This window comes from Callospermophilus lateralis, chromosome 3, assembly GCF_048772815.1.
Source record: "Callospermophilus lateralis isolate mCalLat2 chromosome 3, mCalLat2.hap1, whole genome shotgun sequence".
In the NCBI taxonomy this organism is placed as follows: Eukaryota; Metazoa; Chordata; class Mammalia; order Rodentia; family Sciuridae; genus Callospermophilus; species Callospermophilus lateralis.
In genome coordinates this window covers 117,949,908-117,970,604 of record NC_135307.1, presented here as the reverse complement: position 1 = coordinate 117,970,604, position 20,697 = coordinate 117,949,908, and the positions used below count along the sequence as shown (strand labels likewise).

Sequence of the window (20,697 nt, the reverse complement as noted above, 5' to 3'; positions counted from 1 at the left end):
CCAAGGTCTAGCTCTGCAAGAATCAGCCTATAACGTTTGCAGCTGGGGGTGGAGGGTAGGGTGGAAAAGAAAAGGAAAAAAAGTCAAAATCAAAATCAATAAATTTTAATTAAATATCTACAAGAAAATACATTGTCGAGGGGTAAACTGAACCCCTTCATGTGGAATGAAGGCAGATTTGAATATGCGGGATTCAGCCTCTGAAATCAAAATCAGGGGGCCTTCCTAAGGTCTCCACAAGTGCCATCCCTGAAACTTACATGCAACCTGGAGGGAAGGAGGCCTCCCCAAATAATAATAATAATAATAATAATAATAATAATAATAATAATAATAAAGCCTATTACCAAAAAAGCCTATTAAATTCTGCTCTGCACCTTCAAAACTGCCCCCAAATTATTTGAGATTACTTTTCTACCATGTGTAGGTGAGGTGGGGAGCAAAAGAGAAATTTAGGGCAGACTAGAAAAATGAAGTTCTGCTCCTCACACGTGTTTCTTTCTAAACGGAGCTTTTGAGTCACTGTGGATGTCACCATGCAGTGCTGTCCTCAGTCTTTTCTCTCTGGGGACTGCTGAAACTCGCCCTACCCTCCAACCCCCCTTCACACTTTTAACAGTTGGTTCACTGGCCTCCCAATCTTCCCGACCTTCAGAGCAGAGGACCTGTCAATTAATTCGTCAATGCAGCTTTAAGGAATGGAGCCAGAGAGCTGGGTTTGAGACCAGCCCTCTGGGGCCTTGCTGAGTGATCCTAGGAGGGTCCCGTCCCCCCTCTGCCAAATCTGTCTCTGTAAGATGGAATGGAGATGCTGACCTGGGCTGGTGTGTGGGTGCAGGAGGCCACAGCCACATGAGACGCTGCTTTTTATACAAACTGGACGGCTTTGGGCTTGGGGTTTGATTAATAAAAGCAAACCAAAAGAGAAAGGTTTGAACCACACGGCTGGGTGTCGGAATCAACCCCTCTGGGGTGTGCCTGGGGGAGGTGAATTTTGATCCCACGCCCAGTCTTTTTGCCAGGACTCACCGTCTCCTCTGGCTTCAGCCCCTACTGGTGGGGAAGCAGGTTGGCGTGGGTGGGGAGCTTCGTGGACTTGGCTCCTGGAGGCCTGAGTCAGCGGGCAGGCGGGCAGGGTGGGGTGGCCCAGTCCTCACATGCTCGGGAGGACTTGACGCAGGAATGTTCCTCCCGCCCAGGCAGAGGCCCTGCCCACAGCATCCTGGCCCCTGCTCTCGTGGACACTAAGCTCAGCTCGAGTTGGAAAGATGGAAGATAGCTGGAACTGTGTTAGGAGGGTTCAGCCAGGAGCCTGCTGATCAGCCTGGCTGTGAGGTTGGCCCAGGGTGGTTAGGGCCAGGCCCCAGAGCCTGGAGCATCCCCCACCCTGGTGGATGAGGTAGCCAGCTACCAGCGTTCATTAGGCCTCAGGGTCACTGTCTCTGCAATGAGTTGAACTTGATGCTACCTGTTCATCCCAACTACACACCCAGACCTCTCAGGGTATGCGCAGAACGTGGTACTTGTAACTTCCTCTATTCTTCCTCAGAGACAACCCCCCTTCAAGGCTGCTTGTCCCTCAAAGTTCTCTTGAAACTCTGATGAGCTGGGTTAGGCGTTATGAGAAGTGGCAGAGATGCATCCAGTACAGCTACGCTTGTGTGACACCTTTACACCTTTGTTATGTCCACGTGTGACTTATGTGTATCACAGTGTAAGGACAGGACTATGCACACAGGACTGTGGTGTAGCTACATGTGACAAAGTGGTGGAGACAGAAGCTGTTAATTGCATGTGAGGCCATGGCTATGAGCATGTGGCAGGTGTGTGGAGGTGTGGCTGGGAGGTAATTCTGGGAGCAAATGGGCACACGTGTCTGTGGCCAGGTGTGGTGTGGTGGGCAGGTGGTGTGACCACATGCAGCTGTGTCTGCTTTGAGCTGTGTGTCTGCCCCTGAGTGGCTCTGTGACTGCATGGATGTGTGGGTGACCATGTGGCTCTGCCACGGGGCTGCCAGAGCCACTTGGCTCTCCCAGGCCTGGCTCTGGTCCAGTCAGTGGCATGGTCATGACACAGTGGCTCACAGCCCTCCTGTGTTCAGGAGGTGACAGGATATGGGATCTGAGGTCTGCCTCTATCCCCAACCCCCACATGAAGGCACAAAGCAGACTCCTCCTGGGTTGGGCCAAGATTGGGGATCAGGGGTCCCCCACCCCCACCCCAGGTCCTGGTAGCTGCCCAAGACAGAAAAAGAGGCCTTGTTTTCCACCCCCCTCAAAGTGAGGGAGGAAACTAGAGGCAGCTGGGCCCAGCTTAGTCTGGAACATCTGCCTGGCATGTGACTAAGGCCAGCAAGCCCTGCCACCACCAGCATGCCCCCCCAACTAGTCCCCCTGGTGTCAGGGGCTCCAGCTAGTGCAGAACAATCCCCAATCCTCCCAACACCCTAACCCAGAAACCAGAAGCGGGGCTGTGACATCCCCTGCCTCACCCACACACACCTGCGCCCCCAGAGACCTCAGGACGCCTGGAGCAGACCTGGCCCAACCCAAGTCTTCACTTCTGGTTCTTCTCCTAGGTCCAAGCCCCTCTTGAGAAGTTGCTCTGAGGATGGTAGTGTGGGAGGTGGTACCCCTCTCGACCAAGAGACACAGAGGGCAACTATTCCCCCAGGGCAGGAAGCATTAATGGGACTTTCCAGGCACTGTGGAAGATGAGGAGTACTCCACACTGCTCAGGAAGGGGACCCTTCCCAAGGCTCAGAGCCTGCTCTGCAGAAGGATACATGGAGGTCAAAGCTGAGAAGAGGTCAAGGGTGGGAAGTTCCTCAGATGGGATGGAAAATGAAGGAAGAAGGGCAGGGAGGGGAAAATTCCTCAGAAAGTCCCAGATCTGACCTAATTTTGATACAAGGCCAGGGGGACCCATTCCAGAAGTTCCTCTAAGGACACTTTGCCCTGAATGGGGAGCCCTACCCTGAGTGGAGCCACTTCCCCATTTCCCTGCCATGAGCTCTCTGGTCCCTGGCCTGGCCAAAGCCTTGCTGGTGGCCCTGACCCTGGAAGTGTGTCCTCCACCTTACCCCACCTAAGTCCCCAACGCTTCTGGAGAAGAGCCATGTTTCTCTCCTCTCTGGAGGAATAATTCCAATCCACCTTGACCAGGGAGCCCCCAGGGCATAGCTGTGGGCACTATTCAGTTTCCAACATGGAAGCCACTGCAAGGTTGAGCACCCAGGACTGATTGGAGAGGGACACAGTTTCTGAGTGTTTCCCTCCCTTCCCCTGGACAGGGGCTTTCCAGCAAGGTCAGGACATGGCTCCCTTGGGACAGAAACAACCTGGGACTATCCTGGGCAAGGCCTCCTCTGCCTTCCTCCTACAACCCTCAGCATAGAGCTTATAGCACAGTCAAACCCCTGCATAGGATCCCAACTATCTTAGATGGTGGGTGAGGTCCCAGAAGGTAGTGAGGCCAACTGGGGGTAAGGCCATCTCTTGCTCCTCCCACCAGCCAAGTCCTCCCTCACCCTTTCAACACTCTATAGTAAATTCTGTGCCAAATCTGGTCCTGTGGTTCCCAGGGACAATTCAGGTTCTACCCTTCCCCAACCCTCACCTCCTTCTAGGATCCAAACAGAAAAAGTCATGCTTCTCTCAACTTAATTGTAACAGTTTATCAAGAGAAAAAAGACAGAAAAAAACAAATGTAAGCAGCAGCAGCTATAGCAGACCATTATAGACCATGAGCTCCCGGGTGGGCAGAAGGGGTAAGGTCAGCTAACCCAACAGCTGCTGGCCCACAGCCTGGCCTTGGTCGGGGGCAGTCACCCTTGCAGGATGTAAACAGGTGGGAGACAGCCCAGCCTGACTAGGAGCAAGAACTCCCTCACAGTGAGGCTGGCCAAGAGCAGAGGGGCCTGGAACCTCTTCTGTTCTCCCCTTAGGTTTCCTACTGTGCAACGTGAAGGACTCAGGAAGAAAGTGCTGGGGGCGGGGGACAGAGACCCTGGGAGCCTCAGATCTGAGCCTGTTTGGGGTACAGAGAGTTACTGCTGGTGAAATCAAATATCTAGGAACTTTGAGACTCTCCTTTGGGAAAGTGCCACCAGGGCCTGGGAGTCCATGGCTTGTCTCAGCACCTGTAGTCCAGACAGGAAAGGATGCTACATGGTCCTCTAGCCAAGAGAAAGTTGGGGCTCAGCAGAGGGGGGAGTCAGGGGCCTGCAGGAGGGAGTTGGCCTGCAGCCCCTCCTGCAGACAATGGGATGGGACAGGAAAATCCAGGGACATATGAGCATAGGCCTTCCCTCTGCCATAGGCCAGGGTCCCCATGAAGAGGGCATCAAACTTGCTTAGGAGAAGTAAGGGAAATAAAAGCCCATGTTGGGCCTCTCCCACAAATGTCCTTCTCCCTGTTTACAGTCTGGTAGGTCCTCGTCATTCTTCAAGACATTGCTGGAATGTCATCTACCAATGGAGTCTCCTCTGACCAGCAAAATGCTGTGGTCTCTCCTGTGTGCTTCTACCTGTCACCTTACATTGACTTTGCCTATTTCTGTGTCTGATCCCCACCTTGGATGGAGACTCCTCCAGGGAACACTCGTCCTAGTTTGTGTGCCCAGGTCTGATCCAGGGCCATCGCTGGGCCATCATGGGCCTCTTGGTTATTTGCTGAATGAACGGGGGTGGTGGCCAGATGAATGTGTGCTACGGGCTCCAGAGGAAGTGGATCCTGGCTTAGCCTTTAGTGACTGACCAGCAGCCCAGGCTTTGGCCTGGAGGGTGCCCAGCTCCATTCTCTTCCCTGTCAAGTCCCATCTCTAAAGGGGGGGAAACATTCCAGGGGCACCTGTGACTCCTCCAAGACCCCTTCTCTGGGGAGGATGAAGAGGCTGCTTACCTCACCCACCCCAAGTCCCCACAGCCATTGCTGGTGCAGGGAGGTCTGAAGTGAGGTAAACGGTAGTGACCAGGCCTTAGGGTGGGGAGGGACCCAGGGCATGTGGTCAGAGGTGGTCGTACATGCGCAGGGTCTTCTCCAGCTGCTGGCCCACTCGCTGGTAGAACAGGATCTGCTGGCGCAGGTAGTTCTGCATCATGTGCTTGAAGTCGAGCTCCCGGCGCTGGTGGAAGTGGTTCATCTCGGCCTGCAGGGCAAAGCCCACCACACGGCAGCGCCTTCGAATGCCATCTGCCTCGTCTTGGGCCATGCGGCCCTCGTCGCTCATGCGCTGGCTCTCTTTCACCTTGGCAAAGGCACCTGGCAGGGCAGAGAGGACCGGCACGTTAGGGCTTGGGCCTCCTCTCTCTGCTCCCTGTGTGCTCCCTGAGCGCCATCAAAGGCAGACAACATCCTCATCTGCTTGATTCAGTCCTTATCCCTGAACTCCACCTGGCTGTTTTCATCAGGGAATTCCCTCAGCACCTCCTAACCGGGACATACCATCTTCTCTCCAAACAGCAGCTGGTCCCAAACAGTCACAGCCTCGCAAATGGATCAATTTCCAGGACTGGGAAATCCCTGACCCTCCCGATTACAGGCCTGACCATCCCACACTGACTCCTAATTCAGCCCAGGTCCCAGCTCCACCAGCAAACCTTCTCTGTGCCCTTTGACCCCCACAGGCCCTCCTGGTGACACCAAGCTCCCTGGCTTTTCCCTACCCCAGTTATTACACCCTGTAACTTCTCTGCCCACCTACCCTGGGCAGAAGTGGCTGGATCAGTTCAGGGCCTGTCTTAGCTTCTGTTCCCTAATTCCCAGAACCAGGCCTGGCCCACAGCAGATCCTGATACAGGTGTGCTGAACAGACTGATCCTGTCCCTGGGCTGCTACAGCAGTCCCCACCCTTGATCCAGCTTGTCTGTCCTGTAGTACCCCCAAATATCCCCCAAGCTGGGTACCTTCCTTGGCTCCCACTGCCTACAGATCAAGGTCCACATCTGTTCCCCTGGCCCAGGAGGCTTCTGGGAGTCAGTCTCTGTGTTCATTCCAAACTGACCCCATGTTCATTAAACCCTCCCAGCTCCTTCAGACCTCTGCCTGCTGGATCCCTATCCATAATTCAAGGCCCGGATCAGATGCCACTTCTACACCAGAGCCTTCTCCAGTACCTCCAAGCAGAATGCCTCCCCTATCTTATCTGTCCTGTCTCCCCCCATCCTGCCCATCATACTGCTGATTCTAAAACAGTACTTCAAAGGCTACCTGATATGTCTCCCCTCCAAAGAGGCTTTGCCCACTCCTCTCCCCAGCCCTTGGGAAACAGAGGAGACTATTGTAATAATCAGGTGGTAGATGGAGGAGAGGGGATAAACCTGAGCAGGAGACCCAATATGGGAGAATGTGAATGAATCAACAAGTGCTGGTTAATGAATTTCAGTTCTGAATTATAAGGTCCTTGACTAATTCTGCCTTTAAGCCAGTGGGGACAGCTACTAGGAAGAGGAGGTGGTTTGCCTTGCCTAGCACCCACTCCTCCAGGGCTGAGACAGAATCCACTGTGCAAAGAGGATAACAGAGGTGGGAACACAGCACCCTCCCTCCGGGTCCTCAAGAACATCCACCGCACACACATAGCACAATCCTTATCTACGCTTTGCTGCTTCTCCTTTAAGGAGGACTCTTGAGGACCTTCTAGACGGTATTCTTTTTATTCTCACTCAAGGTGTCCGATGCATTCAAAGTGCATTTGCTGAGCACTTACTACATCCAAGCCCAGGGCTCTACATGCTGAAAATATCTCTTGAGAGTCACCAAAGCCACTCACACGCATCAAAAAGAAATCCATAGTCCCTATCTCCTAACTTCCCAGGCCACTCCACCTTCTGTCACTCTCCCTCAACCACTTCCTGCCCCCTGTTCCATCCCAACAGCCCAGCCCTGGGCAGCAGAATAGGGATCACCCTGAGGCCCAGGAAACTGAGGTCCTGAGGGACAGGGACTTACCTAGGGGTTCCCAGACTCCTTTCTGCCCCATTAGTGGGGTGTGCTTGGCCCTCCACAGCTGGAAAGTGGACACCATTTCTGCTGCAGGGAGCCTATGTTGGACCCAGACAATGGACATAAGGATCTGAGAAGGTCCCAAGGGGTATGAGGAGCCATAAGAAGAAAGGCAGAAAATAGGGCTGAGAGTGGTGGCTCATGCCTGTAATCCCAGTGACTTGGGAGTTGAGAGAGGAGGACTGCAAAATCAAGGACTGCCTCAGCAATTTAGTGAGACCCTGTCTCAAAATTAAATAAAATAAGAAGAGGCTGAGAATGTGGCTCAGTAACAAAGTACCCCTGAGTTCAATCCCTAGGAAAGAAAGAGAAAAAGAAGAGAGGGGTTGGAGAGAGAAGGAAGGAGGGATGGGGAAAGGAGGAAGGATGAAAACAAATAGCAGGACAAAAAAAAATGGAGGTGAGCTTCAGGCAAAGGGACTTACCTGAAGGGGAGACTTGGGCGCCTGGATTCCACCTGCCTGCAAGAATTTAGGGGCAATGGAGATGCATGGGCTTTCTTGCCCATGACCTTGGTGGAAGGAAAAGTTCCTTTTGTGGATGAGAAGACTGTGACCCAAAGAGCAGGAATGAACCTATTGCAATTGCTAGATATCCATAGGCAGGCTAGGGTCAGGGGGTGGGGGCAAAGGCTGCAGGGGTGGGGACAGGCAGAGGCCCCACCCTGCTCTCTGTCACTTTCTCACCCTGTTGACTCAGTTTTGGGGCCAGGATCAGCTAAGGCTAAGGGGTTCCACCCAACAGGCTGGGAGTCAGGATCCAGGCCTGTCCAGCATCCCCTCTATTTGGGACTTGACCTGGGAATCCTCTAGGGTTGTCTCCTGCCTTGGCATGTTGGGGCCCAGGAATGGGAAGGGAGAGCTGAAGCCCACCAGCTGCACAGTCCCAGGGCCCCAAAATTATTTCCTAAGCTCCAGCCTCAAACCATCTTGCTTCAATCTCATGAAGGTAGTTACCACCTGCCCAAGTTGGGGGAAAGAGGTCTCTGAGTCCTAGTCCCAGCTGTGTCCCCTTTAGCAAACCACTGCTCTCGCCTGGGCTGCTGGTGTCCCTGCTGTCAAATGGGACAAGTCATATTAGATGTAATGCTGCTCACAACAGTATAGAACTTTACAGATTCCGCGTCTGTGAAACGGGATGCTGATAGTATGCACCCTACACAGTTCAGTTGAGGTTTAACTGAACTCATATGTGTGAATTGCTGAGGATAGTGCCTGATATGACTGAGAGCCCAGGATACTGTGCGCTGTGGTGTGCAAAATTGCTTTCCTATCCATGAACTCACAGAAAGCTGCAGCCACTGGTGGCTCATGGCAGCACTATCCTGTTTATAAAACCTAGGAGAAGCTGGATGCACTGGTGCATGCCTATAATTCCAGCAACTCTGGAGATTGAGGCAGGAGGATCACAAGTTTGAGGCAAGCCTTGACAACTTAGCTAGAACCTGTCTAAAAATAAAAATAAAAAGGGCTAGGGATGTAGCTGATAAAATGTGCCTGGGTTCAATCCCTAGTACCAAGAAGGAAAAAAAAAAAAAAAGGAAGAGAGGTAGAGAAGGATTAAATGATAGCTCAGAATCTATAAAGGCAGAACCCACCTACTTGTCTATCTCCCAGGCAAGAGCAAAGGTCACATAGTCCTGGCCATGCTATGAGCTCCTCCACTGTGGTCCTGCACTTAGGATGCCAACTGAGTTAATGCTGGAGTGCCCAGTCCACCCAAACCTCTTTCCTTCCTCTCCGCTTCTGGCTTATCTCTCTCAGCTGTCCATCTGTTGAGAACTGCTTCCTCCATCTGTCTGGCAGTGGAAACAGCCTGGGCTGGGGAGTCAGATACACCTGGGCTCCAATGCCTGCTCTGCTTATCAAATCACCTCAGTGTACCTCATCTGGAAAATGGGGGGATCACACCAGACTGCTGACTTGTGATGAGCCTCAGGACTTAGCCTGCCCTTGTTGGCTCTCAGGAGGGGACCACAGGCCCTGGCTTGCCCCAGGCAGCCACTTTCTTCTTGTGCCTCAAGATAACCTTTACTAACTAGGGTCCCCTTTCATCCCCAAACTACCCCAATTCTGATGTTAATTATATGGCGGTTGTTCCCATGGGAGATCCCTGGACTGGGCTCCGGAGTCTGGCCCAATGGGCAGACCGGGTAAATGGACCTCAGCTCAGCTCCCATTTTATTAATGTGGAGACTGAGGGGAGAAAACTTTCCAAGGTCACCTCAGAGTCAAGTTTGCCCCAATCCTGGTCTGACGCCTCACCTGGGCCTCCTCCATCTGTCTCTTCTACACACTCATCATTCATTCAGATGTCCAACAGGACAGACAGAATCCTAGGGACCCAGGACCCAATTGTCCTGCTCTGCCTGTGGGAGAGCTCCACCCACAGGGCCAGTAGAGGACCCCCCTCAGGCTGTCCCCAAAGCCTGCCCAGGTCTCTCTCTCTCTCTTTTTCTTTCCCTTTCTCTCTCTCTCTCTAATATTCTTTTAGTTGTAGTTGGACACAATATCTTTATTTGTTTATTTTTATGTGATGCTGAGGATGGAACCCAGGGCCTCACACTTGCAAGGCAAGTGCTCTACCACTGAGCCCAAGCCCCAGCCCCCCCAAGTTTCTCTCAAACCAATTCCAAGCCCTAATCTTTGACTCTCACTAGAGCCCAGGCCAGAGCCCAAAACTCAGAGTATGTCCAGGAGAGCTTACTCTGGGAGGCAGGGTGTGTGTGGTGGGGGTCTGGGTGAGGGAAGATGGGCTAAGCCTCTGCTTCAGGTTGCCTAATTGCTCCAAAGGATGATGACCCCTGACTCTTAGAAATACCTCCAGCCATTCCTCAGACATGGCTTCCCTCAGCTCGGTCTCCCTTTCTGGAGTCAAAAAGTCTGATCTGGCTTCACTCCCCACCTGCTTTGATGCAAGCCTGGGAGCCATGGGTGCCCTGGACATGGGGTTGCCCTCCTGTTCTAGCTCTGCCCTAGGCAAGTGTCCCCTGTCACTGCGTGGGAGCAGCTGTTTAATCATTGTGCCCAGCCTCCTGCTGCCCACACAGGAGCCAAGGAGCTGGTTGAACCAGCTTTCCCAGGCCCTGGTGCAGAGTGCAGCTCCACTTTTGCACAGGAAGGCGCCTGCCCTACTGGGCCCCCAGCCACAGCTACCTCCCTTGGCCTTCCCAGAGCATAGAGCCAGATCTAAGGCATCATTTTGCTTCTGAGCCAGACCCTCCCCAGAACCCCTTCCTGTCCTCTCCCTTGAAGGCCTAAAATCTCACTGTCCCCACTCCATCTTTTCTCAGGGGTAGGAAACTAAGGCCCAGAGAGGCAAAGACACTTCCCAGGGACACAAGGCAAACTAGGAATAGCCAGACTAGAATCAGGCCTTGGATCTCCTGGAGCTGAAAGGAGGAAGGAAGGTGGAGATGTGGGGTAGGGAACACACAGGAGGGAGAGGAGGAGGAGGAGGAGAAAGTTAGGGGACAGAGCATACTGGGAACTAAAGTTCTGAAAGTCAATGTCCTGCTGATAAGGAGAGCTGCTGGTTTTCCCCAGACTCTGTTGGATACTGAGGGCGAAGGGGGGTTTGCGGTCCCCCAGGCTCATCTGCCTCTGGGCCCCACCCAGAGTAAAACTCCCCACCAAGCCAGGCCTGACCTCAGGGCCTAGGGTCCAGGGGCCAATCCCACGCCCTGCACAAGTTCTTCCTGAGTTACCAAGCAGCCCCAGGGAGAACCACACCTCTCTTCTGACATGTGCCCTCCCAATTGTCCCCAAGACTCTAACACCTGCCCCCCCCTGCTGGGTCAGCCCCTGACTCACTCCTTAGAAGAGAAGCCTACCTTGGGAAGGGGGATTAGATGGGCTATGTGGACAGTGCCCTGACCCTTGCTGGTTCTCAGGAGGGGACCACAGGCCCTGTTTCTGCTCCCCAGCCCAGCCCAGAGCCCTTGTGTGACCCAGGATGAGTCATTTCCCTGGCAGTTCCTTGACATCCCCAGCAGTAACAGGCAGGGGCCCATCCTGTCCCTCCCCCAGAGAGGGGGCCATGAGAACTGAAAACATGGGCGCCTGGGAGGCAGCCAACATGAATATGTCCTTGGGGAGGTGGCAGGAAAAAAGGACAGTCCCAGCTGGTCCATGGACTCTGTGCAACCACTCTGCTGTGGACACAGGCTCTTTCATTTGCAAAATAAGGACAGAGATCCTCCTGCACAGATAGGGAGCTCTCAGATAGGGTGGAGCAGAGACATGAGAAGGCTCTGAAACTGAAAAGGTGGGTTCTGAGCTTATGAGAAGACAGGAGATAAGGAGAGAGCTGCACATTGTGCTCTTGTTATCCAGGTTTGGTTCTGGGTCCCCCTGAGCCCCTGGACTCATCAAGGGCAAGGCCTGGGGCCTGATCATCTCCGTGTTTCCAGAACCCAGCCTGATACCTTGAGGCTTCATGCATAATGAGATAAATGAGACAAAGAGAAAATGAATGAACTGACAAGAAGTTAAACATAGAATTCTGAGAGGACAGGAACCAGGCCTGTCCACAACATCCCTGTACGTAGAGAGCACCTGCTACATAGTAGATACTCAACTCATTTTTTGAGTGAATGATTGAGATCGAGACAGAAAGACTTGGTGAGCTGCTCCAGTCCATCCCTACATCCCCAGGCTCCAGCAAAGCACCAGACTCGGGGAGAGTCACCTGTCTGCATTGGGTCTTACCTTTCTGCAGGTGGATAATGTCTGGGAAGTTGGAGAGCAGGCCCTGGTAGAGAGAGAGTGTGTCGAGCATCTGGAAGAGGTCATTCTTGGGCTGCTCAGCGAACATCTCACCCACGGCTTCGTAGGTCCGACCGGTGTGAGAAATGGCACTGTTGAGGGCTTCAGAGCTAAAGGGGGGGTCCATCTGGAAGGCATGGCTGATGGCCTGGAAGGCACTGCCCAGCTTCTGGAATTCCTTGCGGAAGCCCCCCACATGCTTCCGCACCAGCTCTGACGCCACAGTGCTGAGCTGCAGGACACTGTCATCCATCTTCTTGCTGAAAGCCTTGAATGTGTCTACACGGTCCTCCACATCCTGCAGGTCCTGGTGCTCTGTGGGGATTTGGAAAGTAAGCAGGAAGCTGGCGCCCACCATCTCGTCCCTTTCTGCCCTGCGTTTGCCCATCTTCCACTGCTTGGCATCCAGGCAGCTGAGGAAATGCTGGAAGCCCTCGTACTGGGAGAGCACCGGGTGGCTGGTCATGTGGTCCATCCAGAGGATAAGACGCCGTTTCCGCTTCTCAATGAAGTCCTCCTCAAAGCGGCCTGTGGCCTGCTTCTCAGGCAGGTGGGGAACCGAGATGACAGTGAACTTGTGAAGTAGGCGGTTATAGAGCCAATCAAAGTGTTTGTAGCGCCGGTAGACTGGCGAGCCAGCATGGGTGGGTGTGAGCTTGTAGGAGATGTAGCTTTTGATGCCTTTGAACTTGGTCTGTTTCGTGGGGTCCTCCACAGAGCACGCAAATGGGTGGGGGTTGGCCTTCCACTGGGGGCCACGAGGGCCCATTTCAATAGAGTATGTCTCAGCGATCTTGGCCATCATGGGCACATCCCCCAGGATGAAGGCCTCCACTCCAGAGCGCACAAAGCAGGAGAAACGGTTGAGGTTGCGTCCCACCACACTGCCTCTCTTGGCAGATGCCAGGCTGTCCTGCCGCTCCAGGGGTGGTTTGGGCCGGAAGGCCATGTGTTGGCTGGGGTAGGCACCCGGGTAGGAGAGGTTGAGTGGGGGGTGCCCATTGGTACCCAGCCCACCAGCCCGAGGCTCCTCCACCACTGTGCATCCATCATCCCAGTCATCCCAATCATCATCATCATCATCCTCAAAGCTGCCCTGGTTTGAGAGGAAGCCACTGCCCACACCACTTCTGGCTGGGCTGGCCACACTGGGGCTGTACAAGCTCACCTGGGTGCTTGAAAAATCTGCAGGGCTGCTAGAGTTGTCAGCATGGTTGGGGCTGATGCCAGCAGGGACGATCTCCACATAAGAGGCAGGGAAGAGTCCTGTCTCACCACGACTATTCTGCCCCTGTAGCCAGCCATCCAGTGAGGTCTCACTAAAGATAACCAGGTCTTCATCCTGTTGGATGCTGATTTCCTCCTTGTTCTCACTGCGAAAGTCATACAGGGCTCGACCTTTCAGTGCCATGCTGGATAAAGAAGGAGTTGGTTCTGCCCAGACAGGGATGCTCACAAGGTCCAAGCACAAGAATGCACTCACAGCTCAATCTCTCAGCCCCTAAAGTGGGGTCTCAGCACCCACAGACTCTGTCCAGCCTCCCTCTCTTCAGAAAAATGTCCATGGCCCAGAAACTACTCTATTAAGTCTCTGGGCATATGCCTGTGAGCAGAGAGGGCTCATGTCCATAGTCTTCCTCCCCTCCCTTGGCAGCCCCTGGGGGGGGGGGGGCTCTGCTTTCCACCACAAGCAGAAAAGTCAAATGACCTCTCCAGCTCTATGAGGGCAAGAATTGGACACTTTCCACTGGAACAATGTTCTAAAATAGACAAGAACCACTCAGAAACAACCGTCCCAGAACCCCGGGGCAGGGCTCTGCAATCCCTCTGGCTCTGGGCTGCTTCTGGCTGCTCCGGCTTTGGGAGGCTCTCACATTCCTCTGCAGATCTGCCCCTTCCTCCTTCCTCCTCCTCCTCCTCCTAGGCCACTGGGTTTTCAAAAATCCAGAAAATCCAAGAGGGGCAAGGAGAAAAGCAGCAGCCTCCTGAATCGAGTCCAAGGGTGGATGTGTCCGGCCTCACAACGAGCCAGGCCGGGAAAACAAGGGCCGAGGCTTGCACAACAGGCCTCCAACTCCACGACCCTGGCGGCTCGGCCGAGCCCCGCCGGCTCCGGTCCCCACTTGTCGCCCCTCAAGTGGCCAGCCCCCACCCTGGGGAAGGAGGGGGCGCGACGGGTCGCTCAGGAGACTTCAGGCCGGTCGCTCAGTGTCCTCTTTTGTTTGCCTAATTCCTCAGCTGTTTCTGCGCCTGAAGCTGACCCCGATCTGAGTCCAAGGACCCCAGTCCCGAGGTAGCCTAGCGGAAATCCGTCCGGGAGCCCCGGAGTCACGACCCCCGTCCCCCACTCCTCGCGTGCCCCAAAACACTCAACAGTAGTTTGCAGAGGGAGCTCCAGTGAGTAGATGGCCAGGCTGGTGATCTGTCCGTCCGTCCGTCCTCCGCTCTGCCCTGCGGGGGCCCCGCTTGCACTTCTCCCGCACTCGCAGCCCCTCCAAGGCGCCGGCGAGAAGCCAGCTCCAAAACAAAACAAAACAAAAAGGCGATTCCGGGAGGTGGCGTCCCAAGGAAGGAGGGAATAGCCGAAGGGGAGGTGAGGGGTGGGGTGAGGGAGGGAGGGAGAGAGGAAAAGCAGGCTGGGGAATTGGGCAAACTCCACCGCACTTCCGCGCGTCCCGCCTGGGCAGGGACAGCCCGGCTCCGCCCTCCCGCGGGCCGAGGGCGCTGGAACCCGGCCCCGCCGAATCTTCCGCACCTCTTTCCTTGTGGCCCTCGCGCTCTGTCTAGGAGGCGAGACAGCGGGGACGATCCGGGACTTAGTGGGTTTCGAGCCGCCACCCAGCCAAGCCGCCCGCGCGGTGAAACACCTCTCGCCCCAGGGCCTTGAGCGCCGCGCGGGGGAGCTCGCCAGCCGCGGCCGCCTCGCCTCCCGGACTCCGTCACCCTCCTGCCTTTTCCGTGACGCAAGTGCAAGAAAACTCCGAAAGTTTGCAAAGCGCCGGGTGGCAACCAGGGCGGCCGAGCCGGGACGGGGTGGGGTGCCTGGAGAGCCGCGCCCGCCGAAGGGGCCTCCTTTCCTTTCTACCCCTCACTAGGGCTGCGTCCGCACCGGGCCGTGGCGCGGCTCCGGGATTGTTCTCTGGACTGGCTACCGCCTGCGCGGCAGCAGCCTGCGCGACCCAGGCGTCTGACCTGGGATACCGTCTACTGCGTGCTCCAGTTTCTTAGAACACCTCTGCTCTGGGCAACTTCTTGGGGGCTGGTTGAAGGGGAGGGGACGGCAAAACCTTACATTTAAATAAGAGACCGGGAACAAGCCTAAGACGCAGCCAGGTTCCCTGTTGCTTTGAGCTGCGGCCGGCTGGGACCAGATGCTTTGTGCTTTATCGCAGCAGCAAAGAGAAACGGTCTTGCAGAGACTTCAGAAGAGGCAAGCGTTTTGGACACTGATTCTGCTAGACACTGGGGAGCAGCAGCACTAGCAGTCCAGGTTCCTGCTAGGCACTTACAGTCTAGTTCCACTTGTCTTTAATTCATCCATTCTGTCCCATTCATTCGGTTATGGATTCAAGAAATTGAAGCCAAGGGCCATGGTGCATGACTGATCCCAGTTACTCTGGAGGCTGAGACAGGACGATTACAAGCTCGAAGCCATCCTCGGCAATTTAGTGAGGCCGTGTCTCAAAATAAAAAATAAAAAGAACTGGGATGTAATTTAGTGGTAAGGCATTTCTGGGTTCAATTCCCAGTACTGCCAAAATAATAATAATAATAACAACAACAACAATTAACTGAGTACCTACTATGTACCAGGACCTTGGGGTACACAGACAAGTAAAATATTGTCCTTACCTGCCAGAAACTCAGTTGTGTCTTGACAAGTAGAGAGATGCTCCTTGCACAGTGTGACCATTGCAACGAAAAGTGCTTTGGGGAATGGAGGCCTGTTGGGGAATGGAGGCTGTGTTCCATGGTAGAACACTTGCCTAGCATGCACAAGGTCCTGGGTTTAATCCTCAACAGCTCCCACCACCACCACCACACACACACACACACACACACACACACAAGGTGCATGGGAGGGCACCTATACTAGTCTGGGTGGAGCAAGAATCAAGAAAGCCGCAGTGCAGGTGCAGCAGTGTATACCTGTAATCCCATCAGTTTGGGAGGCTGAGGCAGGAGGATCACAAGTTCAAAGCCAGCTTCAGTAATTCAGCAAAACCCTAAGCAATTTAGTGAGACACTGTCTTTAAATAAAATATTACAAAAGGGCTGGGGATGTGGCTTAGTGATTAAGCCCTTGGATTCAATCCTATGTACAAAAAAAAGAAAAGAAAAGAAAGAAAGAAAAAAGAAAGCCTTTCTGGCCCGGCTACATAGAAGGCTGAGACTAGAGGATTCAGTTTGGGGCTAGTCTGGGCAAATTAGCAATACCCTATCTCAAAAACCAAAAATAAATAAATAGAGGGCCGGGGAATGTAGCTCAGTGATAAAGTGCTTGCCTGGTATGTATGAGGCCCTGGGTTCAATCCCTGTCTCTCTCTCTCTCTCTCTCTCTCTCTCTCACACACACACACACACATAGTGAAAGTGTTGAACTATTCTCTGAACACCAGGGATTTAACCCAAGGTCTCTCCACCTCTCTCATACACCCTTAACCTTGTAATGAAATATTTTTATCAAGTAACCTTGGTGTTGCTGAATTCCAATGATTCTCAGTTGCTCTCTTATTCAACCTCTCACTAGCATTTTAACCCCTCCTCCCTTTTGGATATACTTTCTTCCTTTTGGATATACTTTCTTCATTTGTATCAGAGAGACCATACTGTAATTGGTTTCCCTTCTATGTCATTGGTTCATCCTCTTCTCTCCAATTATTATTATTATTTTTTTTAACTTAGAGCCTTTCACTTGTTAGGCAAACACTCTGCCACTGAGCTAAATCCCCAACCCTTTTGATGTTTTTTTGTTGTTGTTTTTTTTTTTTTTTTTTTTAATGAGAGAGTGAGAAAGACAGAGAGGGAGAGAGAGAATTTCAATATTTATTTATTCATTTTTTAGTTCTCGGCAGACACAACATCTTTGTATGTGGTGCTGAGGACCCAACCCGGGCCGTACGCATGCCAGACGATCGCGCTACCACTTGAGCCACATCCCCAGCCCCCCTTTTGATGTTTTGAGACAGGGTCTTGCTGAGTTGCTTAGGGCCTCGATAAGTTGCTGAGGCTGGCCTTGAACTCAAAACCTTCCTGCCTCAGCCGCCCCAGCCACTGTGATCACAGGCAGCATGCACCACCATGTCTGGTTCTCTAATAATTATTAACACTAGAGTGACCACGATAGAGTGATCCTTTTGTATTTTCTAGTCAGTCTGTGACCATACCACCCTGAACGCCCAGCCTTGTCTCTGTCCATGCATATATTCATATTCATTCCTTTGATTATCTTATTTAGGCTCATAGCATGGAACACCATATATTTAATATATTTGCTAATGATGTCCCCCTCTCCCCCTCATCCAGTCCTTTTTTTTTGGTGGTGGTGGTACTGAATACTGAACTCAGGTGCTTTCTACCACTAAACTAAAGCCCTAGCCCCTTTTTATTTATTTATTTTTTTATTTGGAGACAGATCTACAAAGTTACATATGCTGGCCTCGGACTTGTAATCCTCCTGCCTCAGCCTCCTCAGTTGATGAGATTATAGGCAAACACCACTGCACTTGCCTTCTAGGATTCCTCTTTTTATCAGCATCTTTCTACTGCTCTCCTGGTCCCAGCTTCCTGGATCACTGGATCACTGTAGTAGCCACCTGATGGACTCTGCATTTCCATTTCTGCTTTCCTAGAATCTATTCTCACTACAGCTTTCAGAGTGATTCTTTTTAAATATGTTAGGTGTCAATTTTCTGCTCAAAACCCTACAAAGTCCTTACAAAGGCTTGGAAGCCGCTATGTTATCTGATACCCTTTAATATCCTCCTTTCCCACTCTGTTTCAGCCAAGACAGCTTTGTAATTCCTCTTCTGGCATGTCAGTTATATTTTTATCCTAATGTATTTGCACTATTTCCTCTTCCTAAAATGCTCTTCCTTCCCCTGAATATGCACAAGGACTAACTATAAAATAGAACTTTCTCAGCAAGACCTACCCTGGCATACCCTATTTAAAATTTAAACCTGCAGAGCAGAGTACTGCCTGCCTGGAATCCTGGTGACTTGGGAGGCTGAAGCAGGTGGATTCCAATTCAACCTCGGTTTCAGCAACTAGCAAGGCCCTATGCAACTTAGCAAGACCCTGTCTCAAAAAATAAAAAAAAAGAATTGGGGGTATAGGTCAATGGTTAGGCACTCCTAGGTTCAATCCTCAGTACCTAAATAAATAAATAAATGGTTGGGGATGAAGCTCCATGGTAGAACAGAACAGTAGCCTCTCATGTTAGAGGCCCTAGGTTCAATCGCCAGTACTACCAAAAATAAAAAATCTATAGTCATTTCTTATTGCAGCAGTAATGAATAATCACAAATGTAATGCCTTAAAATAATACAAATTTATCATCTTACAGTACTGGAAACTAGTATTCCAAAGTGGATCTCACTAGGCTAAAAAAATCAAGATATTGGCAGAGCTATATTCCTTCTCTGGGGAATAATCTCTTTCCTTGCCTTTTCCAGTTTCCTAGAGGTTGTCTACATCTCTTGGCTCTTGGAACACTTTCATTATCATAGTCAGCAATCTCATCAGGCTTCTGCTTCCATCATCTCCTCTGACTCTTCTGACTCCCTCCTTCACTCATAAGGACTCCTGTGACTCTTGTAATTACATGGGACCCACCAGGATAATCTCCCCATGCCAATATTGCCCCCCACTTTTTTTTGCATTTAAAATTTTCAACTGCAGGGCTGGGGTTGTGGCTCAGTGGTAGAGCGCTTGCCTAGCATGTGTGAGGCACTGGGTTCGACTCTCAGCACCATATATAAATAAATAAAATCAAGGTCCATCAACAACTAAAAAATATATTTAAAATTTTTTTTCAACTTCAAATTGCTAAAGTATTATATATATTTATGGCATACAGAGTGATGTTATGATTTATAAATACTATGTGGAATTAAGTCAAGATAATTACAATATCCATTATCTCAATAAACAGTCTTAAACATACCTGCAAAATCCTTTATGTAGTGTAAGGTAACACATTCACAGGTTCCTGGTAGACATCTTTAGGAGGTCATTATTCTACTTACCATACAATCTCATTGAAAAATAAACAAAGGACACAAAGAGGCATTTCCCAGAGTAAGAAACACATAAAGCTTTTATTCATTGAGACAATGCAAATTAAAGTCACAATGAAATACCATTACACATTGGGCCCACGGTGGTACATGCTTATAACCCACTTCAGCACCACATAAAAATAAATAAGTGAAGTAAAGGTATTGTATCCAACTACAACTAAAAAATAAAATATTAAAACAACAAACAAACAAAACAGCTGGGAATGTCGCTCAGTGGTAAAGTGCAAAAAAAAAAAAAAAAAAAAAAAAAAGAAGGAAGGAAGAAAACAGATACACACCTACACACCACATTGGCAAACATTTTAAAAACTAATAACCAAGCCTGGCACAGTGGTACATGCCTGTAATTGAAACGATTCAGGAGACTGAGGCAGGAGAATTGCAAGTTTGAGGCCAGTCTTGGCAATTAGTAAAGCCCTGTCTCAAAATAATAAATTAAAAAGGGCTATGGATGTGGCTCAGTGGTACAGAATCCTGGGTTTAGCTGAGTATGGTGGCAAAGCAGCTCAGGAGGCTTGGGAAGGAGAACAGCAGGAGTTAGGCCTGCCTCAAAACAAAACAAACAAACAAACAAACAAAAACTGGCTGGGGATGTGGCTGAGTGATTAAGTGCTTCTGGGTTAAATCCTTGGTACCAAAAAAAAAAAAAAAAAAAGGAGGACCCCTGGGTTTAAACTCCTGTACTGGAAAACAACAAACAACCTAATAATAACAACAAAAATAACCAAGCATTGATGAGAATAGGAAGCAAAGGGGATTCTTTTTTTTTTTTTTAAATACCTTTATTCTATTTATTCATTTGTATGTGGTACTGAGGATGGAACTCAGGGCCTCACATGTGCTAAGCAAGCACTCAACTGCTGAGCTATCACCCCAGTCCCAGGGAATTCTTATATATTCCCAAAGGAATATAAATTCATACAATATTTTTGGAAACAATTTGGCAATATCTACTAAGGTTAACTAGCAACTCTCCTACAATGTATACTGGAAACTACTGCATATGTGCAACATATGACATGTATAAAAATGTTAATGGCAATTTTGCTGAAAACAGTCCCTCCAAAGAAATCCAACAATAACAAAGCCAACAGGAAAATGGATTAATAAATGAGTCAAACAAAGACTATTACACAATAGGGAGAAAAGCAATTACAGCTACACATAACAAACTCCAATCAATGTCTTGTCTTCTATGAAACACTTCTGAAATATCAGGGTGCACACAAATTAAGATCTTGTTAAAATGAGATTGAGTCTCAGGAATAGGGCCTGAGAGTCTGCATTTCCAACAAGCTCTCTGTTGATCCACAGGTTACACTTTGAATAAACTCAGTCTTCAGGTGTGCGGCTCAGAGGTAGAGTGCTTGCCTAGCATGGGTAAGGTTCTGGGTTCCATCCCCAGCACCTAATATTAAATACATATGTGTGTGTGTGTGTGTATACATATATTTGTATGTATAATGATGAAAAAATTTTTAAACAAAATAATAAACACAAAATTCAGGAGAGGAGCTGGGCAGAGTGGTGCACATCTGTAACCCCAGTAACTCCGGAGGCTGAGGCAGAAGAATCACAAACTCGAGAACGGCCTGGTCATTTGAGTAAGACACTGTTTCAAA

At 50.8% G+C, this 20,697-nt stretch overlaps 1 protein-coding gene across 1 annotated transcript; it reads right to left on the bottom strand.

Annotated features, from left to right (window-relative positions):
- Window positions 1–2,706: 2,706 nt before the first annotated feature.
- On the bottom strand, window positions 2,707–14,682 carry Snx33 (sorting nexin 33). The gene is made up of 2 exons (XM_076851132.2): window positions 11,715–14,682; window positions 2,707–5,262 (listed from the first exon to the last, which is right to left on the bottom strand). The coding sequence occupies exons 1-2, from the start codon at window positions 13,180–13,182 to the stop codon at window positions 5,009–5,011; spliced, it is 1,722 nt and encodes a 573-aa protein (XP_076707247.1). The 5' UTR covers window positions 13,183–14,682; the 3' UTR covers window positions 2,707–5,008.
- Between the last annotated feature and the right edge of the window lie 6,015 nt (window positions 14,683–20,697).

Excerpts from the sequence above, each read along its gene's own strand:
- Snx33 (XM_076851132.2), bottom strand. The coding sequence starts at position 13,182 with ATGGCACTGAAAGGTCGAGCCCTGTATGACTTTCGCAGTGAGAACAAG. Across the intron at positions 5,263-11,714 it reads CATTATCCACCTGCAGAAAG|GTGCCTTTGCCAAGGTGAAA; the intron begins GTAAGACCCAAT and ends CTGCCCTGCCAG.